General features: G+C 41.6%; 1 protein-coding gene across 6 annotated transcripts in view; it reads left to right on the top strand.

Moving 5' to 3' along the window:
- Positions 1-21,185, top strand: part of HERC1 (HECT and RLD domain containing E3 ubiquitin protein ligase family member 1) — a 163,961-nt gene that overhangs the window by 115,061 nt on the left and 27,715 nt on the right. For 4 of the 6 annotated variants that reach the window (XM_019533386.1, XM_019533390.1, XM_019533387.1 and 1 more), the window contains exons 43-55: positions 1,859-1,983; positions 2,216-2,436; positions 3,971-4,239; positions 5,045-5,097; positions 6,071-6,271; positions 7,747-7,921; positions 8,790-9,060; positions 10,013-10,226; positions 12,174-12,379; positions 13,216-13,343; positions 15,858-15,985; positions 18,849-19,049; positions 20,987-21,117. In XM_019533386.1, coding sequence (XP_019388931.1) covers positions 1,859-1,983; positions 2,216-2,436; positions 3,971-4,239; positions 5,045-5,097; positions 6,071-6,271; positions 7,747-7,921; positions 8,790-9,060; positions 10,013-10,226; positions 12,174-12,379; positions 13,216-13,343; positions 15,858-15,985; positions 18,849-19,049; positions 20,987-21,117 — 2,323 coding nt within the window. The remainder of the gene's footprint in view (positions 1-1,858; positions 1,984-2,215; positions 2,437-3,970; positions 4,240-5,044; positions 5,098-6,070; positions 6,272-7,746; positions 7,922-8,789; positions 9,061-10,012; positions 10,227-12,173; positions 12,380-13,215; positions 13,344-15,857; positions 15,986-18,848; positions 19,050-20,986; positions 21,118-21,185) is intronic. The other 2 variants (XM_019533388.1, XM_019533389.1) reach the window with 2 other exon arrangements.

Here is a 21,185-nt window from a genome sequence, read left to right on the forward strand (position 1 = left end):
TGGCATTTGACTTTTTTTTTTATCATGGAAAATCAGAGCTCCCCCTGCCCCCTTCACTCATCAGCTCTGGCTGTCCCCTCTTACTATTTTGTGGCACTGAGCAGCCCTGATATGCTGGTGCCCTGCCCATGCCATTGCCGCTCACTTCACACCCACAGCCCTCTGGGCCCTGCTCGTGCCCCTCACTCCACAACCACAGCCCCTCCACCCCTGCTGGTGCCGTTCATTCCCCACTCATAGCCCCTGCTCCCCAGCCCTGCCGGAGAGGGCCCCCCATCTGTCAGGGTTATAAAGCCAGAGACCGAGGTCTGCAGCCCTCTGCAGCAGTGCCCAAGCCCTGGCTGCTGCATGTGGGAGGCAGAGGCTGCTGCACCAGAGTGAAGTGCAGAGCCTGGCTTCCCCTCCCCGACCGGCAGCACAACCCAAGCCCACGAGGAGAGGTGGGGGCGAGCTGCCCACTGTGGGCTGAGGGCTCCGTGCCCTGTTGCTCTCTCCCCAGAGCCTCCCTGGTCCAGCAGGTAGAACCCAGTGCAGCAAGGCAGAGTGGGGCTGGGGGGGAAAGCTTGATGCAGCTACTGAAGACCTGCACTGCAATGGTGAAGCCCCCTACCCACCCCACAGCAGTGGGGATGGGAGTATGGAGTTGTGCACCTTGCTGCTGCTTGCTGGGCAGGGGGTGCCTCACCATGACGGGGCAGGGCTTTCAGTGGCAGCACCGAGCTTCTCTGCCCTGCTATGCCTGGTCCTGCCCACTGGGCTGCAGAGGCCCTGTGGGGAGGGCAGCAGGGTGGGAAGCCGCAAACCCTCAGCTGACAGCCTGCACCTGCCCTGCACACAAATCTGGGATAGTGTGCCCCTCATTTCCCCAGGAGTGTGTACAGTGGTGGGGAGCCAGCGTTTCCCCACCCCCCAAACAAGCCACCTGCAGCCCAATTTGACTCCCTGCTTAGGCCCTTCGGCCGCACATTCCAGCCCTGGGCCCTAAACCCCGCGCACTTTTCCAGCCGGGTAGTAACTCCAGCCCTGCTCAACTCCTTCACTATGGGGGCCTCAGTCCCTCCCAGACTTACCTACAGGGAGCTGCCCTCCAGGCTGCCTGGTGGCTATGTGCGTGTGTACGCACACACATATGCATGGTACCGCCTGTCTAACCAGCCTCCTCCAGCTCCCTGCAGCCCCTTGCAGGCTGGAATTCTGCCAGCCTGCAAAGGGAAACCCAACGTTTCCTGTATTTCTCTCCTTAGATGAGAAAATCTGGGTTTTACCATATTGTTGATTCACAAACGGAAAACCTGGATCCCTCATTATCACTAAGGTTCTTGTTGGCATGTTTGGATTATTATATTTGAGAAAAAAGTAAGGTAACTATCTCCCTCCTCCAGAAAACCGAACCATGTAATATTAATGTTTTCATTGCAACAAGGAGAAAAAATAGGATTAAGTTTTTACTTTTTAAAAATATAGTGCTCTTATTAAGCTCTACTGTGCCGATGCATTTCTTCCTTGGGCTTCCTGTGGTTCATTCCTGAACGCTCTGTTGTACTGATGAAGAATGAAATGTCAGCCTTACTTTGTTCCCTTACTTGAGTAATGCATGCATGTAACTCCCCTTCACTATCAATGGGGATTCTAATATGTGTATACTTGTGGGGTGATAGAGATATATATATATATATATAGATATATATAGATATAGATATAGATATATAGATAGATTTATTTAAAAAGAAGGAGAATCAAATATATTAATATCAGTGTGTTAGCTTCTTCCTTCTCCCCCCTGCTTTACTGTACATGAATATGTGATAACTTAAACTGTTTTTGACTTATGTGTTCAACATTCAAACTATTCTCTTAGTCCTGATAATATGGATCATACTGAAAATGCAGCTTCTGGTAGTGGACCCCCCTCAAGAAGTCGATCGGCAGTAACAAGGAGACACAAATTTGACTTAGCTGCCCGGACATTACTAGCACGTGCTGGTAAGTGTACTAAAATGCTTTGTGTACCTTTGTTTATCTGATAAATATGCAAGGAGGTACCTCATATGGAATTTTCAAAATTATATCTTTCATATACACATCAGTATATATTTTACTTAATTTCTTGTTTGCAATAATAAGTGAATAGATAGCTTTTAGTGGGCAAAATTTTTAGAATGTGCTATCTTTTTAATTACATGCGAAGTAAAATATGTTTTCTCTTTGATTTGAGCGGGATTATACCGCTCTGTACAGGCTCACAGAAATCAGAGTCGGAGAGAGGGAATATCTTTGCAACAAGATCCAGGGGCCCTTTATGACTTCAACTTGGATGAGGAGTTAGAAATTGACCTTGATGATGAAGCAATGGAAGCAATGTTTGGACAGGACCTGGCCAGTGATAATGATATTCTGGGAATGTGGATCCCAGAGGTATTGGATTGGCCTACCTGGGTGTGTGTGACTGCAGCTGGGGCTGCTTTGACTTACTGCTTTTTGCAAAATCATACTTTAAAATAATGTGTTACTTATAACTTTCTGCTTGGATATACTACCTTGCTACACACTAATCACATGTCAAGTCATTTAGGTGTATGCAACTTCATTTTAATGAGGACAGCAGTGCATAATTAACATGTTCTTTTCATTCTTTCCATGTATCTTTAAGTTCTTCATTGGTTCCTTTTCTAAAAGAAGAAAGAATACTTAAGTAAAATTATTTTGTGACATTTAGTAGCAAGAAAGCAAGTGCATGTTCTTGACTGCTCAATTGAATTTAAGATAAAACAGTTGCCGGACATTTTTTGGTTTTAAAAACCTGACAGTATGTTGGTATAGAATAAAGTTCCCCTTTGGTCATTCAGTTGTGTACTTGTTTGGCAAAAAAAAATCCCTCTATTTAGATAAAGGAAGAACCATTAGTACAACTAGCTTTTGCTTTGTAGTGTAGCTGGATGAAGAGAATGGGACACTTTGTATTTTGGGGGGAATTTCCTTTTAATACTACTTTTTTTTAAGTTTAGCAAAAGCCAGTTTTTGTTCTTACTACACTTGTATATCTTAATTGGCTCAGTTAGTCCTGGCATAGCAGTGTAATGATGAGGCTTGCTATGTTAGCGTGACCATGTTCAGTTATGCTAATATTTGTCACCAAAGTTCTATTAAGTCATGATTACCATTTCACAATACTTAATTTTATTGTATTTTTCAGTGTTCCCTATATGTAGCATGAGTGAAGCATGCAAATAACTGCAATTTGTTTAATTATTGTATTGTTCAGCTTTGTGGACTAATGAATTATAAAACATGTAGGCCATACTTGCGTTTTTTTTATATAGTAAAATGTTGACCCAAGCAGTCGTTGTTCTTGCTTTGCTACATGAGAATTCACCAGTCTGAAAAGTTACTGTTTTTTTTTCTTCTCTGTACAAAGTCTGGCAAATTCTAAGGGGGAACTGAATAAAACATAAAGACAATCTTGGATGGGTTCTAACAATGTGTGAGGGCTAGATACAAATAATTTAGAATTTCTCATACTGTAATAAGGGACAGATTGGGAAAATCTCTTCCTTTTGAAATGTGGTGTTCTTCTATTTTTGTCTTTTCTATACCTTATAAACTATTAATTGGAAGAACAGCTACTGTTTGAGCTTAGATCATTACATAGAAGAAGGGGTAGATACCAATACTGGTCTTCATAAAGGTGATAAATTATGCAAGCTTTTAACAGCCACTCTGAGCCTTTTGGATAGAGTGGGATATAAGTCTAAATTAAATAAATAAAAATAAATCTATTGAGGAAGTTGTGTTTTATAATGAAAGAAGGAAAAGACTTCTTTGCCCCACAGTAAGTTACCTAGCTTTGGTCTGCCTCTAAATCAAACCTAGGTAGCAACACTTAAGAATAGGAAAACTTTTATTTTTTAACATGAATATATTCAATTACATATCCAGTAACATAATTTCATATACACATCATCTCATACAGCATGTTTGCGAGTCAGAAGACAGAGAAGAAGTGGTGGTTTGTGAATTGTGTGAATCCAGTGTTGTCAGCTTTAATCAACACATGAAAAGAAATCACCCTGGCTGTGGTCGTAGTGCAAATCGACAAGGTTATCGTAGCAATGGTTCTTATGTGGATGGATGGTTTGGTGGTGAATGTGGAAGTGGAAACCCATACTATCTACTGTGTGGTAGCTGCAGAGAAAAATATTTGGCCTTGAAGAGTAAATCTAAGACATCATCCTCAGAAAGGTATGAAAGAAAATTGTGGTGGGAGATTTAATTATATATGACTAACAGGGAATAATTCAAAATGTCTTGTTATAGGCATTTTAAAATCTGACCAGCTGACGCTGCAATTTGTACAAGAATTCTTTATAATAACTGCAATTTAAAATATTTTGATTAAATTTTTTGTGGAAAAGGGAAATAACTTTAAAAAGTCTTTCTAAGTATTTTGCTGACCATTCATTTCAGTTTTCTCCTGGCCAACAGCTTAAAAAAATAGTGTAAAAGCGTCTTTTATTTAATTAGGAAACATTAGGATTGGATTTTATGTTTAGAATAAAAAATCTGAATTTTTCTAGTCCATAAGTTAGTGAGGTTTCCATTTTTACCAGGCATTTTATTTTATACTAGCCAATTGCCTGTCAAGAATGATGGGGAGTGGGAGTGGGAGGGGGCTGGGATGGAGTGCCGCCTCCTAACGCCCCATGCTGCTGTTGTTTTGCCTCTTGCAGGGAGTGGGGTGGGAGAGCCAAGGTCAGCATCCTGGCATCTGGTCCTAGATGCAGCTTCGGAATCATGGTGGCACTACCCCATGCTTGGAGAAATCTCATTGGCTGTTTCCATCAGCCAATCAGAGCACAAATAAAGCGTTACAGACGGACAGACTTAGGGTTTTATAATATTAGAATATTCCATTATTATCTTCAAAAAACATTTTTCTGTAGGATGTAACTACTTATAGTTCTAGTCTCAAAGTCATGTGTGGTTAAGATTTTTTTTGAGCTATTTTATTTATATCCTTTTAAAAAAATGTTACTGTTTGGTGTAGGTACAAAGGCCAGGCTCCTGATTTAATAGGCAAGCAAGACAGCGTCTATGAAGGTATTTCTTTGCTCTGAGTTCTTTGAAACACCATGTCATTTTTATGTAGCTTTGCTTACATATGTTTTAAGTTTTTAAATATAATTCCATACAAATACATCTGTAGTTCAGAGTATACTCCAAGCCATACACTAAGAATAATTTTAGTATTTTTTCAGGATAATTTTTTTTCATGTCAGTTCCAGAATCTTTCTGTAGTCTTTCTTATGAGTAGATGAGAAGTAGTGGTTTGGTTGATTGGGCTATTGGTTTTAATAGCAATTTGTTTTGTAAGGGACTACAGGTTGAAGGCAAATTCACCTTTCTTTAGGCAAGTCTAGTAATTGGCAGATGCTAAAAAGCAGAGGTGCAACAGGGCAGATCTGCACCCTGAGCAGAAACAGCAGAGGGCATTGCCAGCTGCTGGTGACAGTGGTGCAGCTATTTTTGTTTCCCCTCTACCCCCCACCGCCGCATCTCCCTGTGGTGTTCCCAGTCATTCCCCATCTCCCCTACCCCACCTTTATTTTGAGCCTTTTCAGCAGTAGCATAGCTAAATCTACAGGCATTCCCACTTTCTGTTAGGTGGGAATGTTCTAGGACATCTCCTTCTCCTTAGTATAGCCCCTTCTGCCTGCTGTGGGAGAGCTCTTTTCAGGTCCTTTTTTGACTGGATCTCCTTCACTATGAGTAGGCACTCTTTTATAACAAGGTGTCCTTGCAATCACTTCACCCAGTTGCATGTTCCCTGAACACAGACCCCAACCTTAAATTATAGTGTATTGTATCTCTACAAATGAGGGCTGATATTAGTAAAATCAGGATACAGGTTGCAATTCATATATATTCTTTACTTTTATACAATGGCTTTTAAATTCATTGAAAATTATTTACATGAACAAATACATTTATAATTAAAGACATTTCCTTACTGTATAATTGATGGCACAATTTAGATTTTGTACCTAAACTTTGTTTATCTCTTCAACCTCAGAAGATTGGGATATGCTGGATGTGGATGAAGACGAAAAGCTGACAGGAGAAGAGGAGTTTGAGTTACTGGCTGGGCCTCTTGGGTTAAATGATCGCCGAATTGTACCTGAGCCTGTTCAGTTCCCTGATAGTGATCCACTGGGAGCATCAGTTGCAATGGTCACAGCCACCAACAGTATGGAGGAGACCTTAATGCAAATAGGTAAATTAGGAAGAGATAGGTAGTGTTTTAAATTAGATTTGAAATACAATTTCTGCTTAGATGGACAGTTACAATATGATTGGGCAGGTGTCTAACATGGATGGTCTATCTTGTTTCCCCACAGCAAGAAACACAGCCAGGAAATACAGCTTTTTTTTTTTAGGGATGGCCCAGTGGATGCAGGTCCAAACCCTTTATGTTGAACTTATTTTTGTTTACATTGGACAAATCTACATTTTGGCAGTGATATGTCCTACCTGGGCTGTTCCCAGACGACCCGCTGATCCACTGCTGCTGGCATGCTCCAAACACCAAAATATGCTGGTTGAGATGCCCAGCTGTGCTTCTGTGGCCACTCTCAAGACACAAGTCCCCAATATTGACAGTGGCTACTGAAGAAGACCCTGCGACATCTTTGGTATATTTTTAGGTTGTGAGTGTGTGTAGATGCAGGTGGGCAGGGCATATACATCTGACACATCCTGCTGCTGTTGTAGTGTGGGCATGCCCTCTATGGCCCCAGTCCCTCTTTTGAACTCTACTTGTAAGGACTCAAGAGCCTGTTGACTTAAACTGCATGCAGACATTCATTGCTGCCTGAAGAAATTTCTTCCAGTAGAAAAATAGCTCAGGAGCTGGTATGTAAGATCTCTAGCCAAGGGGCAATAGAAGGCTGCTCCCTGGGCTGCCAGTCCCTGTAGGGGAGCCCATAAATTGACAGCCTGTCCTTTCCCATGCCTGAGAAAGGGGAAAGCTGTCAAGTGGCAGCTGCTGAAAAGGGGCAGCAGTCACAGACAGTTGGGGAGGGTTCCTGCCCTGAAAGTCAGGGGAACTTTTCTCCCAGCTCCACTCCTGGTCTGCAGAAGGAGATAAGCTGGGGTAAGTGTGCAGACTTTCAGTTTCCTGGGAGAAACTTTTCCAGGAGTGATTTAACCCTGCTTGTTGTTGCCAAGTTATTTTTCTTCTGGAGCGGCCATTTTTTCTCCAAGAGAGAATGCCTTCAACATCTGTACATTTTTTATTTCTACTAAGTAAAACAACAGTTCTCTTCTTGGAAAATGAATGTCTGTACCTGATCTTAAATGGAACTGTGCCAAGAGGACCACACTAATAGATGAGATTACACCACTTGGCTTTTAAGTTTGTAGCCCACTATAGCGGGGAGAATTTTTTATTTTTTACTTTTTTTTCAATACAGGTTGTTGTCAGATTATTCCCCATCTTTTGTCATAAAATTAGAAAGCGCTGAGTTTGGTTTAGAATTTTAGGAGTGTTGTCTTCTGCTATCTACAAATGATAATAATAATTCCATGTGTACAAAAGATGAGAACAAAGTGCTTAATTTGTGTAATGCATTCAACACACTGCACACTGAAATCTGCCAAATTTTGTATTACTATGTATGTCATAACTTTGTGTGCCTTACTTTATTGTAATGTATTCTATTTTTTCCCTTTCCTGTTATCAATTTAAAGGCTGTCATGGCTCTATAGAAAAATGTTCTTCTGGCAGGATAACTCTGGGAGAACAAGCGGCTGCTCTTGTAAATCCACATGACCGTGTTATGGCTTTAAGAAGAGTGACAGCTGCAGCTCAAGTGCTCCTTGCAAGAACTATGGTTATGAGAGCACTCTCGCTGTTATCTGTCAGGTCTGTGAGGTTCTTGATGATACTGATTTATTTTCTTTGCATTTAATTTACTGTGTCCTTTATATATTGGTAGTACAGAGGTGCTGCAATGTTAACATGTGGTAAAATGCACAGTAAAAAATGGTTTCTGGTCAAGATACAAATGTCCAAGACGGACATTAGAATTTCTAAATGTAAAATAGTCAGAGATTGTGGTTAAGGTGCATATTTTGGACATGGAAGGTAAGAGCTAAAATGTCTTTTCACAGATTTCTTATATGACTTCTGTCACACAAGCCCTGATTTAGCACATAGTTATCCCTGTATTTAAGTATGAGTTGTCCTTTTGGGCATTTATACATTTGCTTGAGGGAGGTGGGGGGGCATTAATTAGAGCAGCTCTGAGACTGGCTCTAATTAAAGTGCCTGGAGCATAGAATCCCCTCACCTAAAAATGATGGGAGGGGACTTTAAAGCCTGTTCGACAAAGTTTAGTTACAGCACCCCTGCTGCCATGTTTAAACATAGGGATGCTGATACATGAGATGCTGAGTCTGCTGGAGTGTGGTAATTACCTTGTTGCCCATGCATTAGATGCCCTTGGTTTCCAGTGATACTGTACACATTCTTAAAGTTAAGCTTGAATGGCTGCAAGAAAAGGGCCAGGATCTCTCTCTGTTCCCCATCTATAATCTAAGGATAATATAACCTTTCTTTCAGCCCTTTGAGGGAAATTAAGTTTTCACTAATCAGGCAAGGAGTGTTTCTTTCACAAAGGTTGTTTGGGAGTAACTAGACTGTATACCAGTTAAGATTTCGTATTATGTGTTATTACATTTGAAAGAAAAAACAAAACTAAAGCTTGGGGTTTTTTTTCCATTTTTGACAGTGGGTCCAGTTGTAGTCTTGCAGCTGGTCTTGAATCTTTGGGTTTAACAGATATCCGAACTTTGGTTCGATTAATGTGCCTAGCAGCAGCAGGGAGAGCAGGCCTCTCCACAAGTTCTTCTACTATATCCAGTACCACAGAGCGATCCAGAGGAATACACAGCAAAACAAGCAAGCCCATATCTTGCCTGGCCTATCTGAGTACAGCTGTAGGGTGTTTGGCATCAAATACTCCTAGTGCTGCAAAGTTGCTGGTACAGTTGTGTACACAGGTATGATTATTAATTACTTACCTTTGCATCAAATTTGTTTTATTTTTATAAATAAGCTGAGGTGCCAAGTTTTGTGAGGAGTGGTTTATGTGAAGGAGGTACAAGAATGCCTACTGTGCTCTGCTGCAGTCTGCACTTGGATGCAAAAAAATATTTCCTTGAATTGACTGGAGCCTGTTTGAAAATACTGGGTTGAAGTTTGCTTGTATGTGATCCTTTTCCTTAAAAAGGAAACAAGATAAAAATAAGGTGGAAGAGATTGGTTGCAAGGTTTATTTATCTGGTAAGGAAAAGCAAATCTATTTGGAAAAAAAAGTCACACTTACATACACAGATCTAAAGGGTCTAAAGGGATCTAAAAGTGATGCTGGTATACAAACTTAATACTTTATTGTATTAACTATACTCAGATCAGATGCATTTGTTGTAAATGGGGATTTGGTCTGGTAGAGAAAAAAAAAAGTGAACATGCAATAAGTGAGTGTATCTGTAATCTCTAACTCATACAAGATAACTGATTTAGCTTTTTGTGAGTATGGACTATATACATGTGGAAGAATGTAAGTATTCTGAGAGATCAGTTAATTTTATTATACATGTTTGGTTGTTTGATTTTTTCCCCCCCCCCACCCCACCCCCAGTCTGACCCAGTCTTCTAAGTTTTCTGGTATATTGAATTCCCTAACTGCAGCTGCTGCTGGTGGTTCTTTAAATTCTGTCGCTCACCCTACAAACTTTCCTGTGAGCAGAGAAGTACACTCAGGCCACTCAGTTTGCAGGATAGAGGCTTTTACTGTTCTTATTTTATGTGACATTTACAGTATAAGAGGGTGGGAGTTGGAAGATGTTGATTTTTGCAAATAAACTACAGATCTTGAAAAAAAAATTACATTCTAGATTTTAACAACATATTAGCTTGTTGAAAAATTTGTCTTAATTGCCTCTCTTTTAGAATTTGATTTCTGCTGCAACTGGTGTAAATTTGACAACAGTTGATGATCCAATTCAAAGAAAATTTTTGCCAAGCTTTCTGCGAGGAATTGCAGAAGAGAACAAGCTTGTAACATCACCCAACTTTGTGGTAACTCAGGCACTAGTAGCATTGTTAGCAGACAAAGGGGCCAAATTAAGGCCAAACTATGATAAAGCAGAAATTGAAAAGAAAGGTATGATTCTTTTTTTGGTTTGTTTTTTACCACTAACATTAACAAAATTCTGTAGTTTCTTGGTTCTGTTCCCAGGCAAACTGTATGACAGAAATTAAGTTCTGCTATGTATTATAAACAGTCAACTTGATTTTTTTCCTTATATGCATGAATTTAAAAGCTGATTTCTAAGAGAGCAGTCTCCAAATTCAGGAATACAATTTAATGTCTTTTTAAAGGTTCTGCTTCTTTTTTGAGTTTTACAAGTAAAGCTATTCAATTGATGAAACTTTTAATGTGCATATTGTTAGTAAATGCACAAAACAAAATGAAGACTACTGTAAACGTGTTTTATTAATCTGCTTCATTTAGGTGCTATAATGATAGGAAATGCAGACTTCTGGGTAAAATGACATTTTTAGGTTGTTGTCCATTTGCAGAAATCCCACAAACATTCAAAAGCATAGAAATCTGCAGCTAATACAAATTCAACCTTTATTTTACCTCTACAATGTGGTAATAGAGATATGTGAAGACATTTCTTGGATATCTTCATTCCTGCAATATTTTTATTTCTTCAGTGACAAAGTGAACTGTTTTAGATTTGTGTAACTATAATTGCCTCATTTTCAGCATGTGCTGTGTGCCGTTACCTTTTTCATAGGAGGCATTTAACCAATTTCCGATTGTCTAGGTATCATGCTAAAAGCAGTTGTTCTTGTCTTTAGTATTTCACGTGCCACCAGTTACAGAAGTCTTGTTAGACACATATAAGGTTCTAAATGTCCTAACCATAGATCTATAATAATTGTGGTGTTTTCATGAAAGAATAAAGATTAGTGTGGCAGCCTGAAATGGTCAGAGGTAGTCAGAATTGGATTTTATTAAAGAAAGCTAGTGTGGTTTTATAGTAAATTTTGGAGAGTTTTATTTGCTAGATTAGCTATAAAAATCCTATTTGACATCCTGTTTGCAGTTCAAAATGCATCGTCTTCCCTTATCCTCTGTCATGGTGTACTAGCTTGGCTCCCTATGCCTGTGTAGTATCTTGTTGAGTGCCAGTTTGACCCATACATCCACAAGCTTATACTTTCAGCTCACAATACAGATTTTAAAGACCCAATCTTTATTTTCAGGATGAAATCCTGGTCCCACCAGAGTTGGTGGGGATCTTATTATTGACCTTAACAGAATCAGTTTCATCCTTTGTCTAAAATACTTTAAGGCCACTTAAGGCATGATTAACTGGTTAATCGCATCTTAAGTTGTGACCCAGCCCCATGTTCAATCAGTTAATGGCATGACAGAAAAAGGAATAAGCCACAGAGTTATTCCACAAAATGTGGAATGCGTGGCCAGGTGCTCCTCTGTGGCTGGGAGGCTCATCAGCTAACAGGGCTCCCAGCTGCAAGCCCTGCAGGTGGCAAGGCTTGCAGCCAAGGGAGCTTGTGGAATGCTGCCCCCACTACAAGCCTCATCAGCTATGGGGCTTACAGCTGTGGGAGCTTGTTACTTGCTGGTTCAGGAGGAGCCTGGGATCATAATCCCAGATTCCCCTGTACTGGCAGTAAGGTAAGATTGGAGCTGATGCTGGATCCCATATTCACACCTCCAATGTGGCATGGGAAGAGGCGTGATTGTGTGGATCACCCTTCTACCAGAATGTCTATAGGGGTTCCTAAAAGGCTCTTATTCTGTGGGTTCTAAAAGACTTTTTGGGGAGAAATGAAAATGGGAAAAGGTTCGTTTGTATTCTCTTGGTATATGTAGTTTTTCCCCCAAGTTTTTTAAGATGCCTGCAACATTTTTGTAAAAATCTTGCTGAATTAGTCTTTCAGAAAATTATAGCTAACACTTGGCTTGTTTAATGACGTTGGTACTGATTTTAAGCATCATCTCATTGTTTTGTTTAAGCAGGTTTAATTGCCCATTTGTATGCCCATCCTTCCTATGATCCTTCTGCTGTAGGCCCTCTGGAGCTGGCTAATGCACTAGCAGCTTGCTGCCTTTCTTCAAGGTTGTCCTCACAACATAGACAGTGGGCTGCGCAGCAGCTTGTGCGAACTCTTGCAGCACATGATCGAGACAACCAAACTAGTCCTCAGACTCTTGCTGATATGGGAGGAGATCTGCGAAAATGCTCTTTCATAAAATTGGAGGCTCATCAGAATAGGGTGAGCAAGATTCCTCTTCACATTACACTCTTCAGTATTTTTTTTTCTCATCCACAGAACAGCTTACTTTTATAAGAGATTCTGGCCTGCAGCTACTGATTTTATTGTTGCTACAGATGTTTAAAATTTAAGACTTTATGGTACTTTGTCCCTTACTCCATTTTTCTACAAAACAAATAGAGGGGCGGTCATAGTAAGTTATTACCATAACTTATTACAAAAAAAGAAAAAAAAATTAAATGAGAAGTAAGGGAGTATGGAGGTAAGTTCACTTGTAGTTCCTTATCACAATGGAAGCTTTGATAATTTAGGTATTGGTCCTGAGACTGCATCTCCTCATAGGCAAACACTTTCAGCTGTGCTGGCGTTCCATGAAGAGGCAAGAATCCACCCACAGAGTTAATTGAAAATTAGGTCCTTTGAAACTTTTTGTGGATAAATCAGGAAATGTTATTTAATAAAGTAATAATAATTCAACTGACTGAATTTACACATCTTCTCTTTTATATTTTTGCTTAAAGAAGAACAAAACTATTAATTTGTTCTGTCATAAAAGATAAGCTCATGAGTGGCCTGTGAATGATAGTTACAAATATTGTGGTGTTCCCAGCCCCATCCCCTTCTGCCCTCCAGCAACTTAAATAATCATCTTAAATTGTACCATGAAGGGTATTTTATTTTGGACATTGTTAGATTCCACTTGGTATAATTTATTTCAACAATATTGCTAATCCCTTTGCTCAAATCAGTTAAAAAATTCAAGGGGTTGCATGGGAAAACTATTTTTTGGCTTAAATTTTAAACTCTATTGTTTAATGCTAATTTAATTTTTGCAGGTCATGTCCTGTGTGTGGTGCAACAAAAAGGGACTTCTGGCAACTAATGGGAATGATGGGACAATAAGAGTATGGAATGTTACAAAGAAGCAATATTCATTGCAACAAACGTGCGTCTTCAACAAATTGTAAGTAGTTTCTTTATGAAAGCGTGATACTAATTTCAGTTCTGATCATACCAAGTTTGGTTCTTTGTCCAGTACTTGCTGGCCTGCCTGCAGAGGTGGACAGCTTGATCTGAGAGTGCTGTGAAGTTCAGAGATGGGAGGAGGAAAATGTTTCCTTGTTGCTTAATTAAGAAAGATTTTTCATAATATTAATGAAGGAAATCTAGCCTTAATTTTAGCTACTTTCACAATTTAGCTACTGTCCTTTTTTTGACTCTGCATCTTCATTGGTTAATTTTAGTTATTGTTTTAATGCACAGACAATTGATCTGCAACTACATACACAGTTGAATCCTAATTCTTTTTCCTTGCTCTGAAAACTTTGTATTACATTTTCAAAATTAAAATCCAGATTTTTCTTCTGTTCCATCCATTTTCCTAGGTATCTTTAGTTTCATTAGGGATTAAGAGTAGTTCAAACTTTGATCCATCCCCTTTTTGTCACATGTAAATGTTTTTAGTTCTCAAACTTTTTAAAATAAGCAGCTTTAAATGGCAGGCCTATATTCAGTTGTGCTGTCTGTCTGTCTGTCTTTGGACAGATGGATCTTGTCTTTTAGTTTCATAAGAAAATTAGTTAAGCACAGCCAAACAACTAATTTCCCAATTAAAAAGAGTAATAAACTGTAACCTTGGTATATTTGTACATAAAACATCTAGTTACATAATAATAGCATTGACAAGTTATATATTGCTTGCATTTAGATGCAGAATGTTTGAAAAGGGAAGTTATTTGCCTTTTTAAGGAGGGGAACAAAAATTTAGAATTGGAAAAAGTCTTCCACAAAACGTTTTTTCAACCACAAATGTTCCCCTTAATGCTTGAGACGCCAACATTTTAGAGTGCCTCTAAAATAAATTGTTTTCAGTATGTGTTCAATTTGTGGGGATGAATATTAAAACTGAGGTGCCTTTTTAAGGACTTGGGTAGAAGGCACACTTCCATAACTTTTGAGAACACAATTTATTTCTAAACATTCCTAAAAGTGCGTAAGAATTATCTACATATTCGGCTTCCCTTTTACACAAGAGGGATTTTGCTGACCTTCTGACTTTTTATGAAATATTCCTTCATTTTGAAATGTGTCATATCCAGTACATTCACAACTTTACACTTGTACTACTGTTAAATATTTTATGCAAAACACATGTTACAATAATCCTACTTATACAGATATCTGCTGGTGCTGGCCCCAGGTTTGGAGTGGACTCAGATGCTGCATGTAGTCCCTGCCACAGCTGGTCCAGGACCCAGGAGATGGGTCCATAGGCCTGATCTGGCCCACAGGATCAGCCACATGCCATTCATTCAGCCCACAGACTGGCCCTGAACCACTCATCCTACCCTTGGGGCCAGATGAATTTGACATGCCTGTTCTATATCAGGGGTGCTCAGCCTTTTGGCTCTGCAGGCCAGATAAATGGTGTAGGGCCAGTCTGTAGGCCTGGCACTACTCTCTCCCACCTTCCACATGTTGGGATTGGATCCCAGGAGCCTGGGGACCTGGCCCTATGCCCTCCTACTCCCACACACAGGAATTGGGACCCAGTGCCACCCTCGTCCAGCCCTGCATGCCAGGATTCATCATCCTGTCCAGCGCACAGGGGCCAGGGCTTCTCCAGAAATTTGGCAGCAGGTCCAGAAATTTGGCAGTAGGGGAGTGGGCTGGATGACACTGCTGTGGGCCAGATCTGGCAGGTAGAGCATTTCTGATTTATATAATTAAATATGCAAATGAAAGTACAGCCTTTGTTTGTTAATTGTTTTGGATGGATGTTAAAAATCATGAAAGGAAACGGTTATCTTTTGGAGTCAGTACAGAAACAGACAAACTTGTACTGACCTAGCAGCATAAGAATAAATCACAGTATTTGTGTCACTATTGAGGTCTATCCCCTAAAACTCTAGCAGGCAATATAACAGTTGGGTATCATGTCCCTTGTGGTAGTCACAGGAGAGTGGAGGCTGTAAAAGCTTCTCTGCTAACCTCAACAGTTCTTCTGTAGTGAGGTGATCCTGCTAAATTGGTAAAGCAGATTTAAAATAGTTTTACTATGATAGACCAGTGGAAACCTGCCTTAATCATGGGGCTATCAATCAAAGAAGTGCTGCTTTTTTGTTCTTATGTCTACTGACAAACCTCTTTGATTTCATTCAGGCTTCCCAGAAATTCTGCTTCTGCATAAGACAAACTTTGCGACAGCCTGAACTGGTCAGAGGTAGTCAGAATTGGATTTTATTACAGAAAGCTAGTTTCAACTTTTTAACTGCAGAGATAATTAATATGTCTCTAACATTTTTACTGGAGGTCAAATGGAATTAAAAGTTTTCAGGAAAATGCTTTTATTGCATGTGTGTAATAGCCAGGAAATTCTAGAAAAGACTTGGAGTTCAGTGATAGATAAGATCATTTTTCCTCATTTGCTTCAGTTTTCAATTGCCCTCTTTAAAAGCACCATGCTATTGTGTTGTAGTGAAAATGATTCAGAAGACAGTCTGGGATCACCCACTGATTCTGGATTGTCTCTTGTCTGTTGGAGCATCAGTGGCAAGTATCTGGCTGGAGCTTTGGAAAAGATGGTGAACATATGGCAAGTCAATGGTATGATCCATGTATTACTTTGTATTTTTAGTGGTATAATCTAATTCAGGAACAGTTATGAGAGAACAGATATGGCATTCCTTGTATAAATGTATTTTAGCATGCTTGCCTTCCAGTTTGTATTCCTGCCTTCCTTCATTGTGTCCTGTGAACCTACCTAAACCAATGTCACTTTAGTACAGCGGTGTGCATTATTTGGGCTGAAAGCCTTTTTAGTAGTTTTGGTGAGCTGTTGCTGGGTGGAGGGGAGAGTCAGTCGAACCTATCTGGCCCTGGGCCCATCCACCCCACACCTACCACCAGGGATACAGAGGGTGGGAGAGCGGAGTCTCCATCGAGACCTGGTCCAGGATTCCCCGGATAGGGTGCGCTTGGTTAGGCAGTTGGGATGGGACTGCAGAGGACGGTGGGGAACAAGGTTTATAGGTGGAACAAGCAGCTAGGATGGGGAACACTGGGTTGGGGACCTGGACAGAGCCATGGACAACTCCTCACATATTCCTGCAATGGGTGCGAGTTCTGTAGGTGCCTGGTTCGCACTGTGCCTGCTTGGGGTCCAGCAGTGTGGGGCAGCCCCAGTGGATCATAATTGGCCTGACCTGGGGAGGAGAGGGAGGCAGAGTACACACCTGTGACCCAGCTCCCACTGCCCCCACTCCGGCACAGACGCATGCAGGCAGCATGGCCTAATCCAGTCATCATCCATCGGGGCCACTTTGTGCTGCCACTCTGCGAGCAGGCACAGCATGAACCAGGTGAGGCATGGGGCCAGGGCTCAGGGCAGAGCCATAACCCACTCCTTTCATGTCCCTGTGACAGTCGCTGGTTCTGTGGGCCTGGGCTGAGCACAGCTGCTGCCTGCAGAACCACTGCCTGTCGCAGGGACATGCAGAGAACAGATTGCAGCTCTGCCCCTGGCCCCAGCCCCACAGTCACTCCCCTGTGATCCTAGCCTCACCTGCCCATCCCACTCCCGGATGCTGCTGTCCACCCACCAGTGGCTCCATCCAATTCACCTGGCTGAGCGCGCTGTGGAACCAGTCTCTATGGACACCCCGCCACTGTCTGGTGCCCCTGGTGGCAGGTGTAGGACGGATGGGCCATGGTTCCTTGTCAGTGGTGCTGGGGCTGGTAGTGGCAGGGCATGCACCTGCTCCTGAGCAGCAGTGGTGTGGGCTGCCAGGAAGCTGACTCCAGCTGCCCTGTTGCCTGGTCCTGTGGACTACAATTCCCAGCATGCCAGCAAGCTGCACCTGGCTTAGCTGTGCCAGGCAGCATGTTTCCACCCAGGAGTGGTGGGACTGGCCAGATGCACCACAGTCCAGACTTCCCCCTGCACTTGGGGTGGACAGGGCCAAAGGACCCACCATAGGCTGGACAGAATCACGCTGTAGGCCAAATTTGGCCTGCCCCTGTCTAAGTACCTTTCCTTTCTTCAGTGTGTGTTACAGCATAAGAAGTATAATATAAACCTTGATCAAAAATAGCAAACTACCAGTATAGGACTTTAGATTCCCACTGCAATAGCAGTTGTTGCCTGTAAATACTATTTCATTTATAGTTTATAATATACTTTTTAATAAGCAAGACATCAAGATAGATATATTCAAATAGGAACAGGTGCAGAAAGGAGGAGATGATTTGGCTTGTTCTGCTTCACTAAAGGAGGGGCCAAGATTAAATATAATTGTAAACATGTTTGCTACAATGGTTAGCAGCAAGGAGGGCAAAGAACTGTTTAAGCTAACAGGGAATTCCCTCACCTGGGAATAACATGGTAATAAATACATAAAGGCTGGAAGTTAGAAGTTGACTAACTCTTGGAGGAGTAAGGTACTGGAAAAGCCTAGAGACAAATACTATATTTCACAGTGTATGAGCAGAGTTTTGAAGCCCAGTTTTTGTCTACCTCTACACAGTGAAATATGGTAATACAGCTAAGAATTCTAATATTATAAAAGCCTCAGTCTATCTGTCCGTAACGCTTTATTCCTGCTCTGATTGGCTGATAAACATCTAGCCTTGCGCCCCTATCCCACCCCCATCCTGCTCCCTGGAGGCGGGGAGTGGGGGCAGCAGGCCCAGATCCCAAGCAGCAGGAGGTAAAGGGGGAGCAGACCTGGACGGTGGGGGCACAGGGTTCTGTCCCCACACACTTCCTTCCCCTTAGTCATTCCTGACAGGCAGTTGCCTAGTAGAATTCATAAATTTCTAAGTTGGATTGTTTGTGATTATGATTATTCTGTTAGTGGAAGACTTAAGGTAACGACCAAGAAGATATCTACACTACAATATTTTTATTTCTAAGTACCTATAGATAGAGATTTTTTTAATCCAAACTGAATTGTTCTTTCATTGCACCCAGATTACTCCATATCTTTGAAAAAAACTTTGAATAAAGGGTGTTATTCTTTTAGATGGTTGCAAATTCTCTCGACTTCAATTTTGTTGTCTCTCTAGGCTTGCAGAAAGCTACTTAAAATTTTTGACCATCCATATAGGAAAGGTCTTTTAACAAATTAAGTAGCTGTCAAACACTTGGTTCAGTGTGTTGTTCCATTTAAACGGTTAGTGGGAATGCACAGGAAACAGCACTGGTATCTGAATGCTTTCACAAAGTGTAACTTCCGACTTTTACTAAAATAATTAATTTAAAAATTTTTAGGGACTTATGGCTTTTTGTATAGATTAGTAACCGGTTACTTTGTAATAGTGTTCTTTATGTACATTCAAAGGTTATTATAATTATCAGTAGTATATGTCCTATCTGCATACATAGCTTCTCACTGTTGTTGTATGTCCTTGATCTTTTAAAGTGAAGAAAAATGAAATATTATACTAACAGGGATGTTTTGGTTCTTAGGAGGAAAGGGACTACTAGATCTTCAACCACACTGGGTATCTGCATTAGCTTGGCCAGAAGAAGTGCCAATTGCAACATGGACAGGAGACAATCCAGAAGTGTTATTAGTAGGTCGCATGGATGGATCTCTTGGACTTATTGAAGTTGTAGACGTTTCAACCATGCACCGACTAGAACTGGAGCATTGTTACAGAAAGGATGGTAGGTGATAATACCAATACTTCTAAATTGCCACACATTTAGGATTTTTCTACACTTGTTTTTAAAGCATCATGAAGTATACTTATATTATCCTTCCTGGTGCATGTTGTGCAAGTGCCTGCTGAACAAATGGCTTACTAGACTTGAATACTTCCTTTAGGTAGTGCTTTTGTGAACTGTGGTTCAATATTAAATAAAACCCATGGACTTCATAGGGGACTCTCTCTGTAGACTATACCCCTCAACTTATTACTTGTACAGTAAGCAGTCTGGCTGCTCTATTGTTATGTAGCTGAATAAGGAGCTTGTCCCTAATGTTGCCCACCCTAGTGGGGTAATACAGGCAACCCCCGCTTAGCACTCTTAATTGGTTCCTGAAAAACAGAGCGTTAAGCAGAAGAAGTGTTAAGCAAAACTGAAAGTATTTGACGACCCAAGATGGCGACCGCAGTTGTTTTGAATGACGCAAGATGGCAACCACAGGCGTTATAACGAAACTCACTGAGTGCTAAGTGAAATCAGGTATCAATTTAAAATGAGCATTATAGCAAAATAGTGGTAAGCGAAGCAGTGTTAAGCAGGGATTGCCTGTATCTTTAGAGTTTCATTTATATCCAAGTGTCTACATCAAGCTTTTCTGGTTTGTCTCTAAAATAACTTGGTTAGAAATGTATGACTCCAGTGGTGCTTAGGTATGTAAAGTTATAGACATCTAAAAAAATGTTAAAAGATACATTACCTATCACTGTGCTGCATTATTGTCATTCAGTTTTGGGTTTCTGAAATTACACTACAAGATGATCTGAAACCTAAGTTCAAGGTGAGCAGTTTTGCTTATAATCAGGGATCCTGGTTTTCCATTTCCCATGGGAGAATGGGGGAAAATGTGGATTTTCCCCTTTACTGAAGGAAAACACAGATTTCTCATTTTAACAGAGAAACCTGCAGATTTTGCAGTTTTGCAACAAGCTCTCTGGAGGCTGGCAGTTCCACCCTGCAGAAGGCTGGGAGGGAGTGGGAGGAGGGCAATCAGGCAGGTGGTGCCATGTGTTTATGTATACACATGGTAGCCAGGCAGCCTGGAGAGCAGCTCCTGTAGGTAAGTTGGGATGAGGGGAGAGAGAGGATTGAGGGCCCCCATAAGGAGGGAGGGAGTTGGGCAGGGTTGGGACTGCTGTTCAGGCAAGCAGTGCATGGGGCTTGGGGCCATAATGCACCATGGTAGTGAGCCAGATGCGGCCACAGGCAGCTCATCCAGGGGGTGGGAGGGGTGGGGCCAGCTTCTCACTGTTGCATGTACTCCCAGGGGGGACAGGGTGGACCCATGTCTCGCAGATCTATGCACAGGGTGGGGGTGTGCACAGGTTCCCTGGTTCAGGCGCGGGCTCCCACCCTGCTGCCCTCCTCTGGGGCCTCCACAATCCAGTGGGCGGGACCCCGTGCTGCAGGGAACAGCGGGGCCAGGCAGGGATGTCCTTGCTGCTGTGAGCTCTGTGCTATCCTGGCAACATGTCCCCTGCCTGCACAGCAGCAATGAGGGGCATAAACCGCGCATACAGGGGATACATCAGCAGGGCAGCACGAAGCTTGTAGCAGCCAACAGCCTACCTATGCAACCCCAGTCTTCCCTGTAGTGATAAGTCATACCCATTGGGCTGTGGAGGCCCTGGGGGGGGCAGCAAGGTGGGAGCCTGAGTCTGCAGGGGGCAGCCTGCACCCAGGGAGGCTGGGGGTGTGGTGCAGGGTGAAGGGCACCAGCAGGGCTGGGGGAGCTGTTGTGGGGGTGGGGAGAAGAGTGAGGGATCCCTCATTTTACTCTCAGACTTTGGGGTTATCATCATCAGAGAATTTACAATTTATTTATTTATTTTTAAATCGGGGAAAACCAGGATCCCTGATTATAATTAATGTATTATTTATATTGTTTGTTTCATTAGTGTCTGTCACATGCCTTGCCTGGTTCAGTGAAGACAGACCATTTGCAGTTGGCTATTCAGATGGAAAATTGTTGATCGGTACAAAGGAGCCACTTGAAAAAGGAGGAATTGTCTTAATTGATGCACATAAGGTAAAGTTAAATTTTGCTATTTTATCCATACAATTTATACTTTCTTTGTTGTTGTGAGAGAATTCAGT

Source organism: Crocodylus porosus, unplaced genomic scaffold, assembly GCF_001723895.1.
Source record: "Crocodylus porosus isolate Cpor-Errol unplaced genomic scaffold, CroPor_comp1, whole genome shotgun sequence".
Classification (NCBI taxonomy): domain Eukaryota; kingdom Metazoa; phylum Chordata; order Crocodylia; family Crocodylidae; genus Crocodylus; species Crocodylus porosus.